Source organism: Stegostoma tigrinum, chromosome 41 (assembly GCF_030684315.1).
Source record: "Stegostoma tigrinum isolate sSteTig4 chromosome 41, sSteTig4.hap1, whole genome shotgun sequence".
In the NCBI taxonomy this organism is placed as follows: Eukaryota; Metazoa; Chordata; class Chondrichthyes; order Orectolobiformes; family Stegostomatidae; genus Stegostoma; species Stegostoma tigrinum.
This window is the reverse complement of record NC_081394.1, coordinates 16,753,086-16,773,269: the sequence shown is the minus strand read 5'-3', so window position 1 is coordinate 16,773,269 and position 20,184 is coordinate 16,753,086. Positions and strand designations below refer to the sequence as shown.

The following is a 20,184-nucleotide window of genomic DNA, read 5'->3' as shown; positions in this document are numbered from 1 at the left end:
GCACTCACATTCCACGGTGATGGTTATGGAGCCCTCTACTGTTCCATGTTCATTCTTTGCCACACACCGATAATCTCCCGAATCCCTGTACGTAACGTGAGAAATCTTCAACCACAGCTCATTGTTGGAACTTGTTCTGTTCATTGTGGCATTAAGATGTCCCCAGATCAGGTTAGAAGCTGGGAAGCTCTCAACAGAGCAGATAATCACCACAGCTTTCCCCTCCATTATATTTATTGTTGAATCTTTAATCCCATCAATGGAGGTAATTGAGAGATTCTGTGGTGGATCTAAAAACAAACAATGATCAGTTAATCACAGTGACTGTGAAACATGTTGACAGACCTTGATAATATGAAGGGCGACATATCAATGGAGTTTCCTTCTGCACATATAACACAACTGAGGCAGATACTTCTGTTCGGAGTGAAGAAAGTGGCTGATAGAGTTGTACAACTTGGAAATAGGCCCTTCTGCCCAAGTTATCCATGTTGAACACATATCTTTGGTTCATCTAATCCTGTTTGCCAACATTTGTATTCCTCTAATGCCTTCCTATTCCGATTCCCATCCAGATGCCATTTAAATGTGATAATTATACCAGCCTCCACCACTTCTTCTGGCAGCCATTCCGTACATGTACCATGCCCTGCATGAAAAAGTTGGCCCTTTGGTCCCTTTCAAATCTTTCCCCTCGCGCTGTAAGCCCTTACCCACCAGCTTTGGACTTTCCTCCCCTGGGAAAAGGCCCTTGGCAATTCACCCTATCCATGCCTCTCATGATTTTATAGACCTCTGTAAGGTCACCTCTCAGTCTCTGATGTGCCAGGGAAAACAGTCCCAGACTACTAAGCCTGTCCTTGTAGCACAAGCCCTCAAACCCCGAAAACTTCACTAGGAAAGAGTCAGTACTGGTGGTGAGATGTGCTGCCGGAGGGTCAGTATTGAGAGAGGGCTGTACTGTGAGACGGTCAGTACTGAGGGACTGCCATACAGTCAGAGAGTCAGTGCTGAGGAGTGCCACACTGATGGATGGCCAGTCATTGACAGGATGTTGCATATTGAAGAGTCAGTGCAGAAAGAAAGCCTCACAATCTGAATATCGGTACTAAGGGAGTGTAACACTGCCATTTTTAATATGTCAAAACTGTCTCTGCTGTTTCAGTCTGAAATTGCTCAATGGAGCCCTGGTGTGCAGTATATTGGGAATTGTGGGATCTTGCTGCACACAACACGGCCTATGGAAAGTTGAATGAAGGATGTCTATACTTACATTGCACTGTCAGTACGAAGGTCTGCTTTGATGAAACAGTTGGATAACGCACTCTGCAGGTGAGAGTTTGTCCGTGGTGTCTGAGTGATGGTGTCAGGCTCAGAACAGAAGTATAGGTCAGAGTGACACCACGCTGAGTTACAGTGTTTGACACTGATCCGGGTACTGCAGTGGGAGTGTCCCAGGTTAAGGCAGGAGCTGTTCCATTGCATGTTGTGTTGAAGGTGCAGCTCAGGTTCACACGCTTCCCTGCAATAATTTCCACCGGAGATATCATGGGTTTATCTGTGAAATCTATCACACACAGAATGGACGTTTTTAGATAAATGTAATGTGGAACATCAACTCAAATAGAAACCTCGTCCTGCATGGGAAAGAATGTTTACCCAGATGACCAGATTTACTGAGGGCTAGCTTTGGGGCTGGAGGAGTGCACCCGATATGTAATCCCACCTCTCTGGGTCACAGCATGAAACAAAAATACTTTTGTCACCAAAATGGCTAATCAACTCCCTTCGGGACCTTTGGTTTTAAATAAACAGATCTATTTGACTGAAGCTGTCTGCACTGGCCCTGCGAGCATTTTGACCTACAACCAAACTTCTGCTTTTTCCCCATCACTCTGTGCACTGTTTCTGCTTAAATAACAATCCAGTTTCCACATGAATGCTTCAATTTAACCCTGACCCCACCACCCTTTCGGATGGCGCATTCCAGACCAAACCACACTCTATGTGAAAAAAATGGTTTTTTTCATTGCACGTTCATTTCTTTTGCAAAACATTGGAAAACTGTGAACTATAGTTTTTGATTCTTTAATGACCATGACCAGTTCTCACTATCTGCTGTGCCCAAATCTCCCCTTAGCCTTTTTCTCTCAAATGAAAGCAGCCACAAGTTTTCCAATCTGTCCTCATAACTTAAGTTTCTCGTACCTGGAATCATTCTCATAAACCACTCCCACATCGTCTCATTGTATTCACATATTTCCAGCAGTGCGGGATCCAGAACTACACACGATACTCCTGCTGATGTGTAAACACTGTGTCTTTATGACTTCATCATAACCTGCTTGCCCTTTAATGGAGCCCTGTTAATGAAGCCTATAATAGTATATGCTTTATTAACGGCTCTCTCTACCTGTCCTGTCCCCTTTAATATCTTATGCACATACATGCTGTGGTCTCTTTGCTCCTGCTCAGCCTTTTGATAATTACATTTGTTCTTCACTGTTCCTTCAGTTTTTATGTGTGTTCTTTGTACTAAGTGTTTGCCACCTCATCCTCTCTGTGTTGAAATGAATCTGCCACCTTTGCACCCACTCCATCACCCTTCCAATGTCCTTTTCAATATCTACACTGTTCTCCTTTCAATTCTCACAAGTATTATCTCATTTTCAAATTTTGAAAGTGAACTGGTTGTGAAAACTCAAAATATTAATCTGCTTTCTCACCATGCATACTGCCAGGCATGTTGAGTTTCACCGAGACAAAACCCTTGTTCTTCTTACTTTATTTTGAACTCTTTGTCTTTCAGAGAGATTAGGATTTGTCTACCTTTCCCTCTTGAGGGAATATTCTTTTACTCAGGTCAAGTCATCTCCTGTTTAAAGGTAGCCCATTATTCAGCTCATGTTCCTTCTGTTAGTCTGCAGATCCAGTCAGGGCCATAGCCTTGCAGTATCCTTGACCTTGTTAGGGACCAGACCAGGCTCCCTCAACACGTATTAACAAGGTAGCCTGGGCCCTAACATTTTCTGATTTTAAGCATAGATGTGAAGTGTATGTTCCAGATGTGATGCAATGGCCAAGCTACTCAATTTTAATCAGAACACAATTTATTAAATGCTACAGTTAAAATACAAACAAAAGACTGAAGAATGAAGAATTTAGAATAACTTCACCATTGGAAAGCGCAACCAAATAATACATACAGTAATTATTATGAATTAATTCTTCCAATGTGGCAACTCCATCACCCACTCCCATGAATACACCCCTTGGCAAAAAGTTAAATTCAGACACAGATTATGACATGCAATTCTCCAATCCAGGAAGAAACAACATCAAGAGAGATTTCAGAGAATGTAGCAATTTGGAATAATTTTACAGAAGCTTTAACTCTTCTGGGACACAATTTCTGACTGTGACAGCTAAAAAAACCTGGAAAGTTTGATCTGAGAATTGGCCACTTCCTTTCCTTTGTTACAACATTTTTCGTAAAAATCTCAAGGCCTCTTAAAGTATTGACTGAAGCCATATCGAGTGGTCACATTCTTACCTCTCATTTTACAATCCCTCTTCAAAAATAACATAGGATAAAATAACCTTTTCAAGTATCGTCATACTTCCTCCCTGACCTTAAAACAATGAACCATCAATATACAACATGGCTTCATTTTAAAATCCTGTGTATTACTCTATTAATATGCTAAAATACATATACACTATATTGACTCTAAGCATGCAAACATTCACTACTACTTTCTATTTCATTCCATTTACTCCCATCAACAAGCACCTCCATCTTTCTACATCCAAGTCATAACAACAGTCAGCAATTACTTTTTCTTATCCTGCCACATGTATAATTTTCAAATTGAATAACTGCAATAATTAACTCCATTTAAACAGCCTGGAATTTTTGTCAAATTTCTCCAAAACCTTTAATAGGTTACAGTCAGTATAGACAATTGCTTCAGGCACATTACTGGTAACATAAATGTTGAAATGTTTTAACACCAACATCAAGCTCAAGGTTTCCTTCTCAATCTCGGAATATTTCTGTTGATAAGCATTTAATTTTCTGGACAAATACTGATAGGTCTTTCTATCTTCTTGTTGTCTTTTTGTAAGAGTACAGCACCAATAGTCGCATCATTCGCAACAATAGCCACCTTGAATGATTTTGAATAATTAGGTATAGTTAGTACTGGGGCCATGGTTAACACAGCCTTCAGGCTGTCAAATGCTTTCTGACAGTCAATAGTCCACTGTAGTTTTCTGCACTTCGTCAATGAGTCAGTCAGTGGAGTAACCACATTGCTAAAACTGGGGAAGAATGCCAATAAAACCCACTCAATTTCAGCAATCGCAGTGTTACTCTCTTCATGGATGGCATGGAAAACTTCCTAATAGACTTTGTTTTCACATTCCTTGAGGCAGGTTTATCACCGAGCCTGCCTCCCAAAGTTGATCAAATAATTCTGATAAATACTGCAAATGTTCCTTCCATGTGTGGCTAAAAATCACGCAGTCATTGAAGTATACCACAGGATTTGTTAATCCAGAGATGACTTTATTGGTTAGTCTTTGAAATGTGGCTGGTACATCTTTCATAACAAACGGCATGATTTTAAGTTTGTATATTTGGTGATATGAAAGCTGAAATTATCTTCACTCTTTTGGATAGAGGCACTTGCCAGTATACTTTGTCTAAGTCCAACTTAGAAATATAATTTGCTTGTCCTAACTTCTCAATACAGTCTTCTAAATGTGAAATGGCCTATGAACCAGACTTTGTAACTGCATTGACTTGGCAATCGTCCGCTCATAATCATTGGGCACCATCTGGTTTTGGCATCATTACTATGGATGAACTCCAGTCGCTGCAAACCACATTGATTATGTTGTCTTTGAGAATGCGTTCAAAGTGTTTTTGAACTGTGCCAACTTTAGAGGGTTAAGACTACAAGGATGTTGCTTAATTGGAACAGCATTTCCTATACCTGCATCATGCATAATTAAACTAGTATAGCTTGTTCCCACATGTGATAGTAATAACTCTTTCTGGCCATTTCAATTTTCCTCTGGAAAGTAACTTAATAATTTGGCCCAATTTTTGAGAACTTCCTCATTGCTAATCTTGCTGTTTTAACTCTCTGCTTTTCCATTTGAGTGTTCACTACTTCAGGAATTGAATTTTTGAACTCCTCCAAAATAATCATCTCTCTTAGAGCATCATTTGCTTGATTGATTTTCAATGCCCTCATCCACCTATCAAAATTACTTTGTTTGATCATTTCACACTCAATGCAGGTTTGACCAGATCCCTCCTTAGATTCCTGAAATGTTGTCTGTAGGCTTCTGGCACTTGCTCATATGGACTTGAGATGGCTTTTTTTCACCTCCTCATACTCACCAGATATCTTCTCTGATAGTGATGCAAATGCCTCACTTGCTCTATTAACCACCTTTGTTTGGATCAACAAAACCCACATGGTCATCAACCACTGCACTTATTTAGCCACTTTCACAAATGAAATGAGAAGGGCTTCTACATTCTTATCATCAAATTTAGGCAATGCTTGGACATATTTAAGTAGATCCCCACCAGGCCTTTGTTACGGTGGGTTCGCTCTTCATTGCTGTTCTCCTCGCTCAGCCTCCTTCTACCTTCACCTCTGTTGTTTCAATTCAATTTTCCTCTCTAGTTGGCAACTTCTGAATTTCAAACTCTCTCTCTTTCAGCTTTACTTCCCCCTATTTCTCCCTTTTACTCTGCTAGGATCTTAATCTCCTTTTCTTTGTCCTCTGCTTTAAATCGTAATTCAAACTGTTTCCTTTCTTTTTCATGTTCAAGCTGCTTCATCTATAATAGAAATCTAGACATTCCAAAGATTCTGATGGGATTTCCAGCAAATTTAAATGTCAAGCTATTGCAGTAATTACCTCCCGCTTTCTCACAGATTAAGGTAATTCCAATGCCACCTTGTCGGCCAATTCCAACAGCTTTGCCTTGCTCAATTTTTGTAAAAATACCAAAGTCTTTTCTTCCACCTGCAGAAAACTCTTACTGACTGGAAAAGACATTGCTGCACACAGCATGTCCTATTTAAACCAATCGAATTCAACACCCGAAACAAAAGACACTAAAACTTACCACTCACCGCCTTTAAATACAACAATCTGAAATCCAAAATTGGAATTATAAAATGTTTTCCCGACAAGAGCTACCAATTTATTATAGACCAGATAAGAACACCTCAAAATATCTCAAGAAGGTAACCTGAACCCTAACTTATTCTGTTTTTAAAGATACATGCGAATTGTGTGTTCCAGATGTGACGTGACTGGACAAATTGTTCGATTTAAAGCAGAACACAACTTATTTAAAGGCTGTACTTAAAATACGAACAAAAGAAAAAGGAAATTAGAATAACTTAACTCTTAGAAAACTTAAATGAATAACAGAAACAGTACCTATTATGACTTAACTGCTCAAACATAGTAACATCCCATAAACATATCCCATGGCAGAAAGATAAATTCAGACACAGATTCTTGCATGTAATTCTCCATTCCAGGAGGAAACAACATCAAGAGAGATTTCAAAAAATGTAGCAACTAGAAATCATTTAACTGAAGCTCCAACTCTTCTGGGACCCAAAGAGCTTCTCTCTGCTACAGTTGAAACAAATCAGAAAGCCTGATCTATGAGAAATAACCAGTACTCTTTGATTGTTACAACTGTGTTAAAAACAAACCTAAAGGCTTCATAAATTATTGAATTAAGATGTCTTGTGTAGCCACTTTGGCAGCTCTGCATTCACAGTCTCTCTTCGAAAAATAATCTCGGATAAAATCGCCTTTTTAAAGTAACAACATCATTACAGTCCCATTGAAGCCTGCGCTCCACCAGTTGATTTTTCTTCCTCTTGACTAATCTATCTCACTGACACACTTCCATCCTAAATCTGATGATAAAATGATCACTGTCCCTTAAATGCTCCCACATGGTCACTCTGCCTCCTTGGACACCTCATACCGAAGAAGCAGGTCCAGCAGTGACCCCTTGCTTGTTGGACTGGACACATACTGCTGTAGGGAATTGTTCTGAGAACAATCTATGAGCACTTATTCCTCACTGCCCATTTTCATTGCTATGATCACAGTCTACACAGAGATAATTAAAGTCCCCCTTTATAAATACTGTATGCCATTTCTAACTCTCTATAACTGCCTCAGAGTTTTATTCCTCTATATCCTTCCCAGTAGCTGGTAGCCTGTGTATCACATGGAGTGACAGAATGACATCTTTCTTGTTCCTGAGCTCCAGTCGATGTGATTCTGTCATGGAACCCATTGAAAGCTCATCCTTCTCCAGTCCTGCAATGCTCTCCTGAAACAAACATATCACCCCTCCACCTTCTTATTTTCTTTCCTATTTTTGCTGAAAACTTTGTAAGCGGTGACACTGAATCTTTAGATATGTCTTTCCTTGGACAAGCTGTGCATTATTGCTGGAGCATCATGATCCCACATGCAAACCATGTCTGTAACTCCCTGGTTTTATAAACTATACTCCATGCATTCACATACATCCAGTGTAACCATGCTTCACAATTCCAAATGTTCTCCCTCAATCTGACTTCACTTATTTATTAAGTAATTTATATTTTAGAGCCATCTGCCTTTCCTAGTATTTATGCACACAGGGTTTACTATTTCATATTCTCTCCTAGTCCCAACTCCTCAGCTCAGTGAGTATAAACCTTTCCCAGCAGCACCTGCAAAATGCACAGCTTACAAATTTACACTTTTTAGCATGAACTGGTGTTGAAACATTGGCCCAAACAGCAGCTTAAGAACAAACAATTCACTGGTGTCTCCCATGTAGTGTCATCCTGAGACTTTTTTTTTCCCAGAAGCAGCCTAGCTCCCAGAATTGGTGCTCCTTTGTAGGTCTGACCTCCAGCCACTTAAGGTGGCCATCATTTATACTGGGGAATGGTGCTTGTGACTTACAGTTGAGTGCAGATTTGTTGCAGAATGATAGCTGAACGTAAGAAAGCCATTAGAGCACACTTTTCAGAAAAGTAGAAAAAGAAAATCCTGTCTTTTACTGGCTATTAAACATGTCAAAGTTTATGTCCACCATTACCACAAAGTATAAAAACTTACCTCGTGCACCAAGCGGCCTTCTTGTTTTCAGTGGCAGGTATGTAGAGAGAACGTGAGCCAGGAAGGAACAGATAAATTTGGGCATTGGCTAAACCTGAAACATGACACATGTCGTGTCTCCCACCCGTCCTCCTCCTCCTCTAACCACAAGAAATTGTGTGGAGGCTCAGTAAGGAGACCCTTTTTGAAATTCTTCTTCTGGAAATCTCGAGTAGAGGGAATGGAAGCTAGTTGCAGTAGCATGCTCCTCTTGCAATATGTGGGAGGTAAAGGTGACCCCTCTGGCTTCACCTGCGAGAAGTGTATCCAACTCCAGCTCCTCAAAAACCATGCCAGGGAACAGGAGCTGGAGCTGGATGAACTCTGGATCATTCGGGAGGCGAAGTAGGTGATAGAGAGGAGTTACAGGGAGGGGGTCTTACCAAAGACACAGGAATAAGGTAGCTGGGTGACTGTCAGGAAGGGGAAAGGGAATAGGCAGGTAGTGCAGAGATCTCCTGTGGCCATTCCCCTCAATAATAGGTGCACCATTTTGGATACTACCTGGGGAAGATGAACTACCAGGCGAAGGCCATAGCGGACAGGTGTCTGCCACTGAGCCTGACCCTGTGGCACAGAAGGGAAGCGGGGAGAATAGGACAGCAATTGTAGTGGGGGATTCAATAGTAAGAGGCACAGACAGGCGGTTCTGAGGACGCGAACGAAAAGAACGGATGAAATGTTGCCTCTCAGGTGCAAGGGTCTGTGATGTCTTGGGTCATGTCTTCAAGATCCTTAAGGGGGAGGGTGAGCAAACAGCAGTAATGGTACACATCAGTACCAATTACATAGAGAGAAAAAGGGCTGAGAATGTGAAAAAAAGAGTACAGGGGGTGAGGTGGGAAGCTGAAGTCCAGGAAAACAGGGTAGTTATCTCTGGATTACCACCAGTGCCACATGATAACAAGGTAAGAAATAGGGAGAGAGTGCAGCTAAACACATGGCTACAGGGCTGATGTAGGAGGTAGGGTTTCAATTATGTGGATAATTGGAGCACATTCTGGGGAAGGTGGGACCTGTACAGTAAGGGGGTTTGCACTTGAACCAGAAGGGCACAAATATCCTGGGAGGGAGGTTTGCGAGAGGTGTATGGGGTGGTTTAAACTAGATTGGCAGGGGGTGGGGAACCAGATTTCTATTTCAGAGGATGAGGTATTTGGCCTTCTAACAGACACAACAGGGAGTGAGGTGGTTTGTAAAGAAATGCGGTTGATGGAGCGTAATTGCTGGCACTGATATGGTTTGAGATGTGTATATTTCAGTGCTAGAAGTATCAGAAATAGAGCAGATGAACTCAGAGCAGGAGTTGGTACTTGGAACTACGATGTTATGGCCATTACAGAAACTTGGGTAAATGAGGGACAGGAATGGTTGTTGGAAGTTCCGGGATTTAGATGCTTTAAAAGAAATAGGGAGGGTAGAAAAAGAGGTGGAAGAGTGGCATTGCTAGTCAAGGTGAGTATAGCAGCTACTGAAAGGCAGTTTGAGAATGATATGTCTACAGAGTCAGTTTGGGTCGAGGTCAGGAACAAGAAAGGAGCAGTCACTTTGTTGGGGAATGTTTTACAGATCCCCTAATTGTTACAGAGAAGTAGAGGAGCGGATTGGGAGGCAGATACTGGAAAGATGCAGAAGTCACAGGCTTGTCGTCATGGGTGACTTCAACTTTCCAAATATTGATTGGAAACATTTTAGTTGTAATAGTTTAGATGGAGCAGATTTTCTCCCTTGTGTTCAAGAAGGATTCCTGATGCAGTGTGTAGATAGACCAACACGAGGAGAGGTCACTTTGGATTTGGTGCTTGGCAACAAATGGGGCCAAGTTTTAGACCTGTTGGCAGGAGAACATTTTGACATAACTCTGTTTCTTTCACGACAGTCATGGATAAGGGTAGGTACATACGGCAGGGTATGGTTTATAATTGGGGGAAGGGTAATTACAATTCAGTTAGGCAAGAACTGAGTAAAATAAACTGGGAACAGATGCTGTCAAGGGAGAGCACCACATAAATGTGGAGATTGTTTAAGGAATGCACACTGCATGTGCTCGATATGTTTGTCCCAAACAGGCAGAGAAGATGCGGTCAAGTGAGGGAGCCATGGTTCACTGGAGAAGTTGAATGACTGGTTAAAAGGAAGAAGGAGGCTTATGTAAGGTTCAGGAAAAGAGGAACATCAAACGCTCTAGAAGGGTACAAGTTAGCCAGGAAGGAACTGAAGAAAGGACTGAGGAGAGCTGTAAGGGGGGTATGAGAAAACCTTGGCGGATAGGATCAAAGAAAACTCCAAGGCTTTTTACATGTACATGAGGAATAAGAGAATGACCAGAGAAAGGGTAGGGCTGATCAAAGATTGTAAAGGGAATTTGTGCGCAGAACATAAAGAGATAGGAGAAGTCCTTAATGACTACTTTTCTTCAGGATTCACAACTGAGAGGGAACTAGTTGTCGAGGAGGACAGTGTGAAACAGGCAGGTAGGCTAGAGGAGGTTAATGTTAGTAAAGAAGATGTGCTAGGATTTATGAGGGAGTTGAAGATAGTTTAGTTCCCTGGACCTGTTGGGATTTATCCAAGGATTCTGTGGGAAGCAAGGGACAAGATCAGAGGGACTTTGGCGTTGATCTTTCCGCCCTTACTGTCCACTGGCATAATTCCGGAAGATTGGAAAGACGCAAAAGTCATTCCCTTGTTCAAAAAAGGGAACAGGGATAACCGCAGAAATTACAGTCTTACGTTAGTGGTGGGCAAATTATTGGAAAGGGCTCTGAGAGACAGGATTTATGATGACTTGGAAAGGCACAGTTTGATTAGTGATAGTCAGCATGGATTTGTGAGAGGTAGATCATGTCTGACAAAACTTATTAAATTCTTTGAAGAGATGACCAAACACATGCATAAAGGTAGAGCAGTGGATGTGGTATACGTGGATTTCAGTAAGGCATTTGAGAAGGTTCCAATGGTAGGCTCATACAGAAGGTAAGGAGGCATGGGATGGGGAAATGTGGCAGGTTGGATTCAGAATTGGCTGACCTGTAGAAGACAAAGGGTGGTAGTGGACGGAAAATTGTCAACATGGTGCTCAGTTATAAGTGGTGTACTGGGTCCTCTTTTATTTGTGATTTTTGTAAATGATTTGGATGCAGGAGTGGAAGGGCAGATTAGCAAGGTCGCGGATGATACAAAGGTGGGTCTCATTGAGGACAGTGTGGAGGGCTGCACTCTGTTGCAAAGGGACATTGATAGAAAGCAGAGATAATGGGAACTGCAAATGCTGGTGAACCCGAGACACCAAAGTGTAGAGCTTGATGAACACGGCAGGCCAAGCAGCATTTTAGGAGCACAAAAGCTGACGTTTCGGGCCTAGACCCTTCATCAGAGAGGGGGATGGGGAGAGGGTTCTGAAATAAATAGGGAGAGAGGGTGAGGCAGATCAAAGATGGATCGAGTAAAAGATAGGTGGAGAGCAGACAGACAAGTTAAACGGGTGGGGATGGAGCCAGTGGAGGTGAGTGTCGGTGGGGAGTTAGGGAGGGGATAGGTCAGCCCAGGGAGGATTGCAGAGCTGGGCTGAGAAGTGGCAGATGCAGTTTAAGGCTAAAAAGCGTGAGGTGATTCATTTTGGAAGGACAAACTTAAAAACAGAATACAGGGTTTACAGAAAGAATCTTGGCAGTGTGGAGGAGCAGAGAGATCTTAGGGTTCATGTTCACAGTTCCCTGAGAGCTGCCACCCAGGTGGATAGAGTTGTTAAGAAGGCGTATGGTGTGTTAGTTTTCATTAAAAGAGGGATTGAGTTCTAGAGCCATGAAGTTATGTTCCAGCTATAAAAAAAGACTGGTTCAACCACATCTGGAGTATTGTGTCCAGTTCTGATCACCTCATTACAGGAAGGATGTGGAAGCATTGGAAAAGGTGCAGAGGAGATTTACCAGGTTGTTGCCTGGAATGGAGGGAAGGCCTTATGAGAAGTGACTTGATAGAGGTGTACAAAATGATCAGAGGTACAGATAGAGTAGACAGCCAGAGACTTTTTCCTAGGGCAGAGGTAGCTTTTACGAGGGGACATAGTGTTCAAGTGAAAGGAGGTAGATATCGGGGAGAAGTCAGAGGTAGGCTCTTTACGCAGAGAGTGGTAGGGGCATGGAATGCATTGCCGGAGAGGAGAGTGGAGTCGGCCTCATTAAGAGCATTTAAGTGGCTATTAGATAGGCATATGGATGGTAGTATAAGGTAGCAGTGGAGGTTAGATAAACCTTAGGTTTCGGGTAAAAGTTCTGCACAATATCGTGAGCCGAAGGACTTGTACTGTGCCATACTCTTCTACGTTCTATGTTCTAAAGAAACACTCATAATCACTGACCATAATCCACTGATATTTTTTAGACAAATCTAACAATCAAAATGTCCATCGGATTCAGTGGGGTTTGCTCATTTAACTGCATAAACAATTATTTCTATGCCCAGCACAGATAATATTGACCAATTTTGACGAGCTATGTGACTTTTGGGAATTGCTCAGCATTAATGTGAGCTTTGACTCATCTGATTAGTGTTAAGAAAATTTGGAAAGGAGAGAAGTAGTTATTTTAGGAGGGACTGCTGAGAAGGTTCATGGCTTGAATTGCTAGGCAAACATTAGTTGTGACAGATGGAATATCTGTGCGGATGGTGATTAGCAACGCTATTCTGATGTTGATTCCTTATATTTCCAGGACGACTGTATGTATAACTTCGAGAAATGATCTGAAAGTATGCAAAGGGCAAGAACCTTTTTCCTGAAAAGATAAGAAGATACTTTATATCAGGAGAAAGTGTACAGATCCCTGTCTCAGTGGGAACGTGAGTATTTCAGCAACTCTGAATACATGGAATCTTACTTCTCATCAAAGACCTAACTCTAACTTACTTTTCTATCTGTCTGAAGATATTCTATCAATCTAAGGTGGACAGTATTTCAATATCATCAGTATGAAACACACTTTATCCTTTGAGTATGGATGCTTAGCCTGTGGGTGTTTTGTATCCCCCTTTGGCCTTTCAAGTAAGATGATCTCTGTCAAATTGGATGCTGTTTATCACGTGAATGTTTTTGTTTGGGATTAAGAAGGCATTGTTTAATTACAGAATGTATTTTAGTTGGGAAACAGTTTGTCACATTATTTAAACCATACAGTCTGCTGACAACAACCAAATAATTTTTGAGTGACATTTCAGAAAGCTGTTGAAAGTCATGAATGGAAGTGAAGCAATATGTTGATGAGATCAAAACCAGATTTAGGAGCTGGTGGAGGAGCTTGTGGAGGAGAGTGATAATCAAGTCATGAAATGTACTGACTCTAAGAAACACACCCATAAGACTCATGAAGCCAACACGAGGCTGTACAGTTGTTCACTGAATGTTGGATGTGAACTGTTGAACAATTAAGAGTGTATCACTTACCGGAAACATGAAGCTGGGTTACGCTTCTGTAGCTGAATTTATACTCTCCCTCAAATTCTACTCTGAAAAAATAAGGTCCTGCATCTTCCCACCCGATGTTGTTTATAATCAGAGAACAGTCTCCATCTTTCAGGCGTCCAAACAGTCGGGTCCGATGGTGGAAATGTGGTGCCTCTTGACTGTGATCTTGGGAGTGAAAGGCTATTGATGATGTGACTTCTTTCTTGTTATTAAACCAGATTCCATTTCGATGTTGGTCTACCAGTTTTGAAGGATACCTATAATGACATGGAATCTGTGCACAGGAACCTTTCTGTGCTGTCACCTCACGTGGTGTCTTGGCTTCCCAGTTTTGTGCCAGTCCAGCTGGGGAGAGAAATATCAGTATTTAGCACTGAATATTCTGTAGATCATTAGACTCGATATCCACTCCCTCCATCACTGGTGCGTGGTGGCTGCAGTCAGGACCATCTACAGGACACACCAGGGAATCCCCAGGATCACACAGATGGAGAGGAATTCTGGATACAGGAGTGGACAAGTTCATTCTAACTTAGCTCGTGGTAATTACAGACTCCCAAACTAATTTATAACACGAGGGTGCTGTGCAGAAGGACTGTGTTAATTAATGTGATTCAGGAAGCAGCAATTCACTTAGAGAATGGTATGAGAACAATGACAAGACAGACCAGAGAGACGATGGATAAAGAACAGAAATGAATCTATTGGAATAAGTTGGATACAGGACACAGAAACAAGCCATTCAGCCCAACTAGCCCATGTTGCTGTTTGCACTGCACCTGAGCCTCCTGTTTTTCTTCATCCCTGAGCAACATTGAAACCCTCTCTTCCCTTCTCTCCCATGTGTACATCCAGTCCCCACATTAAATACATCGACATGATTCACCCTGACAACTTCCTATGGAAGTGATTACCACATTCTCCTCAGGCTGAGTTATGAGGGTTCTCCTGAATTCACAGTTGGGTTTCTTGTGTCTATCTTATATCAATAGACCTCAGTACTTCCCCAAGAGAATGCATTCTTCATGAACTCACTGTGTCAAAACCTTTCAGAAGTTTTACAGCATTGTTAAGGTTACCCATCAGCCTTCCATTTCTGCAAGAAAAGATCAGTCTGTCAGTCCTTTCCCAATGCATCGATCCATATATTTCTGAGATACACTGTATTCATCTCCCCATAGCCTCTCAAATACTGCTGGCTCCATTTCATAGTGTGCAGATCAGGATTGCATGCAGTACTGCAGTGTGGTCTGACCAGGATTCAATACAAGTTTAACAAAACGTTTCTCCATTTCAATTGTGCTCCTGCAGAAATAAAGTGCTGTGTTTGTTTTGTTACTGTGTGGCTTTGCACATCCATGGAGCAGCAATTAATGATTAATGCATTTGAACAACATGAACCCTGCGTTCCACAACTCCAGCTGACTCACATCTTCCACTCAAAAAGTGACTAGATTAGATTCCCTACAGTGTGGAAACAGACCTTTCGGCCCAACAAGTCCACACCGCCCTGTGGAGCATCCCACCCAGACCCATCCCCCTATAACCCTTACACCCCTGAGCACTACGGGGATTTTAGCATGGCCAATCCATCTAGCCTGCACATTTTTGGACTGTGGGAGGAAACCGGAGCACCCAGAGGAAACCCACGCAGACACGGGGAGAATGTGCAAACTCCACACAGACAGTCGCCCGAGGCTGGAATCGAACCTGGGTCCCTTACGCTGTGAGGCTGCAGTGCTCACCACTGAGCCACCGTGCTGCCCCAAATGACCTTCCCATTTTCCCTGCCAACGTGTATTCATTGTTGTTTGTTGGTTGGAACTTGGTTATTGCTGAAAAGACAGCTGTGCTTTTGAAGTATTTCATTTTGCACCAATCAGAACAGATTCAAAAACGTAACTTTCAATTTGGACCGCAATCTATCCCGCATGAAGAAAGGTTCCCATTTCATTGTCCAGCAGAATCTGGTCATGCCATGCCATGGAGAATTTACCAGGGAACATTTAGCACCTCAACAAGGAATGGAACAAATGTGGATGCTGTAAATCAGAAACAAAAACAGAAATTGCTGCTAAAGCTCAGCAGGACTGGCAGCATTTTTGGACCTGAGGAACAGTGACTTGACCCGAAACATTAACTCTGATTGCTCTCCAAATTTATCACCTCAAGCTTCTGCCTAAAATTAAATCAGTCACCTTGACACTGACTGTTCATGGTGTTTCTGGAGAGTGAAGGGAAAATAATGCAGATGCTGGAAATCTGAGCTGGTTGTGAGAAAGCTGGATAAATTCAGAGAAACCTTGTGGAGAGGAAATCAGAGTTCACAAAGTAGTCAGGAATGACTGTTCAGAACTAAAAGGTGTTGGAAAAGAGGGACTTTTAAACAAAAAATGACATAGGTGCAGAGGAACAGATGGCATAGAGACCCAGCGCATTGAACAAAGGGGTTGGTAATCACGGACAAGAAAAAAATCAAAAAGGTGTAAATTGAAGTGTGAAAATCAGCGAATTAGTCCATGCTCTACATTGCTGTATTGTTGATTCCGATGCAGCATTGGAGACTGATTTCTCCCCAAGCTCAGCCCTGACCCTACTCTAGCGGAAACTCTGGAACACTTGAGCAAAGTGCCTCTAGCCTGACCTCTGCATGTGCTGAGAACAAAGATAAAAATGGAACTGAGTGTTTGACATTTTCTTCCTTCCTCTATTGTTTATCTTATTGAGGTTTCTAGCGCAGTAAGAATGAACGGGAAGTGAGATACTAAACTGGCTACTTATTTTAGGAGATGTGGTTTGCCTTAATGGGCAATTGTGATGAAAATCAACAAAATGCATAAATTTCAGAAAATTTCAATTGAATTTTCAATTCACTTGAAAGTAAACATACGTCTTTAATTTTTGTCAAGGCTTACCACCCAAGACCAGATCAGATTCAGTGACTTCAATTGGCTGACAAAGCCGCAGTTTTTTGATAATCCCCAATGACTTCCCATCCCTATCTCACCTCTTCAATATCTACCTCTGTTACCTGCTCTAGATCTGCAATGTGCATTGTGAGATCTCTGTGCTCCTTTACCACTGTTGTCAGATTGAGTGCCAGTGCATATCAGCAAGCACAGGATGATCTGTGACCGGGACTTGTTGTCAGTGTGTACACTCACTCACTGCTGAATTGGGTCCTCATCAGAGAACAATAAGAAAGTCTCTGTAAAGTTTAATCAAATACAACTCTGTCTGACCTTGGAGCAGTGACAGCAGGAAGTAAGATTTCCCAATCATTTTCCTCTCCCAGATATTTCATCAGCTTCTCCTTCTCAAGCTCTGAAAGAGAAAAGAGTTAATGAGACCTCGCTTCTGATGCGACATCTTTCAAGAGATTAGAACAACTTTGATACAATGTCCTCACAGGCTATTTTGACTCTCTGTGGGATGATAGGGCTCAGCAGAGAGTTACAAGTCTGCAATAAACTATCGCAATGAATGATTTGAATATCTCAGCATCTGCCAAATCTCCTATCTCTGCTCTTGCCTTGTCCGTTGGTGGAGAAAAATGTTCATTTTGAGTGACTTGAGCCTCACCGCCTGATCTCAGTGAACAGAAATCTTTGGAGGCAACAATCACTGGAATATGCCCTTACAACATCACAACGTCAAGGACAGAGAAAATAGATTGTGGAAGTGATTCCTGTTGTTATATTATTCGCCCTGGACCTGTCGAACTGCTGGCAGGAGGCTGAAAGAGCCAACAAACTCTGCTTGATCTGTATGGACTCTTCCTATGCTTCACACCATGACATTTAATTAACATATTCAGTGTCGCTGTGAGTGCAATTGCGAAGTTGGTTCAAAGTGAGAAAGCAGCAGATTTCCTGGCATTACAAACAAACTGTTAACCCTCTATGTGACTGTGATATTGTCTCTGTGCTGACCTGGGCAGCATTTAACATGGTTTGATGGAGTTGAATGGGCCTTCTCCTGTTCCTCTGTCGCAAACCTGAGGGGCTGAATGGACTGCCTCTTATTCGATATCACAGGCTCGAGGATCTGATTTGGTCTCATCCTGTGTGCAACAGGCTCAAGAGGCTGAATGGACCTCCTGGTCCTGTTTAAAAGGCTGGAAGAAGTGTGTGGACCTCATTCTGTTTGTGTCTAATAAGGATTGAGAATTGGTCTTTGTTCGAGTCACAGACCCAGAGCTCAGTAATAAATAGAAATCTATTGAAGGCACCACCATTGCAATCTGTATTTGTGAAGTCATAGCATCATCAATGATATCGCAAATCACTTCAAAGAAAATTGTTTCATTACTTACCCACGACTGGTCCAAATGCTCATCTGGAGAGTAACTGCCGGGACCCTCTGCTTGTACTGAATGGCATCTTCCTTTGCTGTTGTCCCCTGTGTATTTAATTATGAAGTGCAGTTGTGTGACTTTGTGTCAGAATGAGGAAGTGGGGAACCGGTGAGAAATTCCACAAAATGTTGCTTTCGTTGCAAATAGTTGACCATTTAAACCCAATTCTGTGATGTTTCTGTTCAGAGCCAGGCTGCTGATCACATGCAGTTTCTACACTGGCTCTGGGGCTTTAGACTTCTCTCCCTTACTCTGAGATAGGAAATCAGGAGATGGAGACCCTTTTACAGAATCTCTAACCAATATTCTTGTACAATTATGTCAGCTAGCAGCAAAATCAGGCTGTTCTGCCGCCTGATCCTGCTCTCCCATCCAATATGAACATGGCCGATGCATTTATATGCTGAATTATAAAGTCCCATCTATTCCCGACAACATTTAATTGCCTTGTCTAACTATATTCTATCTTCTTCTGCTGAAAAGTATTCAATGACCCTGTCTCAAATGCCATCTGAGGCTGAATTCCAAAGCTACAAAACCTACTGATGAAAAAAATCGCAATCTCTGTCCTGAAAGAATGACTGGACACAAAACAAAGTTGCTGGGAAAGCTAAGTAGGCCTGGCAGCATCTATGGAGGAGAAAACAGAGTTAACATCTAGGGTCTGGTGACCCTTCCTCTCGAATTAAATGACAGCATTTCATTGAACTTCTTAATCATTCCAGTAGCTGCATGCTGACACTTCGGACTTAAGCCCTACTCAGTAATTCCTTAGTTGCTGTCCACTTTTTAAAAATTTTTCTTGCTGAACTGAACAACAACAAAATGAAGACAATAGTAGACTGAGAGTAATGTGGGCACCCTCATCGCTTAACAGAACTTGGTTACCCTGAACAACTTCTCCTTGAATTCCTGCCACTTCCGACAAACTAGGGCGGGGTGGGGGGTGGGGGGGGGGGGGGGGCGCGGCGTGTGCGGCCAAGGCAACCTGTTTTGGTCAGAGCTATAAGACCATAAGACATAGGAGCACAAGTTAGGCCATTTGGCCCACTGAGTCTGCTCCGCCGTTCAATCATGACTGATATGTTCCTCAACCCCATTCTCCCACTTCCTCCCTGTAACCCTTGATCCCCTTGATAATCAAGAACCTATCTATCTCAGTCTTAAATGTACTCAGTGACCTGGCCCCCACAGCCTTCTGTGGCAGTGAATTCCATCGATTCACCACTCTCTGGCTGAAGAGGTTTCTCCTTATCTCCATTCTAAAAGGTCTTCCCTTTACTCTAAGGCTGTGCTCTTGGTTCCTAGACTCTCTTACAAATGGAAGCATCTTCCCAACATCCACTTTGTCCAGTCTATTCAGTATTCTGAAAGTTTCAGTCAGAGTCCCCCAATCCATCTAAACTCCAATGAGTAGAGGGACAGAGTCCTCAAACATTCTTCATATGTTCAGCTTTCCATTCCTGGGGCCATTCTCATGACCCTCCTCTGAACCCGATCCAGGGCCAATACATCCATTCTGAGATATGGGGCCCAAAACTTCACACAATACTCCTAAATGTGTCCTGATCAGACCCTTATAAAGCCTCAGTAGTACATCCCTGCTTTTACATTTACCTTGCTTAAGTTTACCTTGCGAGGATCCGAGACTCGAACTTGCAAGTCGCTTTGCACTTCAGACTTCTGAATTTTCTCCCAAAGTGCATGACCTCACACTTCCCATGTTGTGCTCCATCTGCCACTTCTTTGCCCACTCTCCTAACTTGTTCAAATCCTTCTGCAGCCTCTCCACCTCCTCAATACTACCTGCCCCTCCACCTATCTTTGTATCATCTGAAAACTTAGCCAGAATGCCCACAGTTCTTTCATCACGATCATGAGTGTACAAACTGAAAAATTGTGGTCCCAACACTGACCCTTATGGAACTCCACTTGTCACCGGCTGCCATCCTGAGAAAGATCCCTTTATCCTCACTCTCTGCTTTCTGCCAGACAGTCAATCTCCTATCCATGCTAGCACTTTATCTCTAACATCATGGGCCCTTATCTTACTCAGCAGTCTCCTGTGTGGGACCTTGTCAAAGGCCTTCTCGAAGTCCAGGTAGATAACATCTATTGGTTCTCCTTGGTCTCCCCTGCTCATTACTCCCTC

At 42.4% G+C, this 20,184-nt stretch overlaps 1 protein-coding gene across 1 annotated transcript in view; it reads right to left on the bottom strand.

The window, feature by feature from the left end:
• LOC125448584 (sialic acid-binding Ig-like lectin 10) overlaps window positions 1-18,085 on the bottom strand; it is a 34,530-nt gene extending 16,445 nt beyond the window's left edge. Inside the window, exons 1-5 of the mRNA XM_059641421.1 lie at window positions 17,991-18,085; window positions 16,918-16,999; window positions 13,655-14,020; window positions 1,274-1,567; window positions 9-290 (exon numbers count right to left, since the gene is read on the bottom strand). Coding sequence (XP_059497404.1) covers window positions 9-290; window positions 1,274-1,567; window positions 13,655-14,020; window positions 16,918-16,957 — 982 coding nt within the window. The 5' untranslated portion in view covers window positions 16,958-16,999; window positions 17,991-18,085. The remainder of the gene's footprint in view (window positions 1-8; window positions 291-1,273; window positions 1,568-13,654; window positions 14,021-16,917; window positions 17,000-17,990) is intronic.
• Between the last annotated feature and the right edge of the window lie 2,099 nt (window positions 18,086-20,184).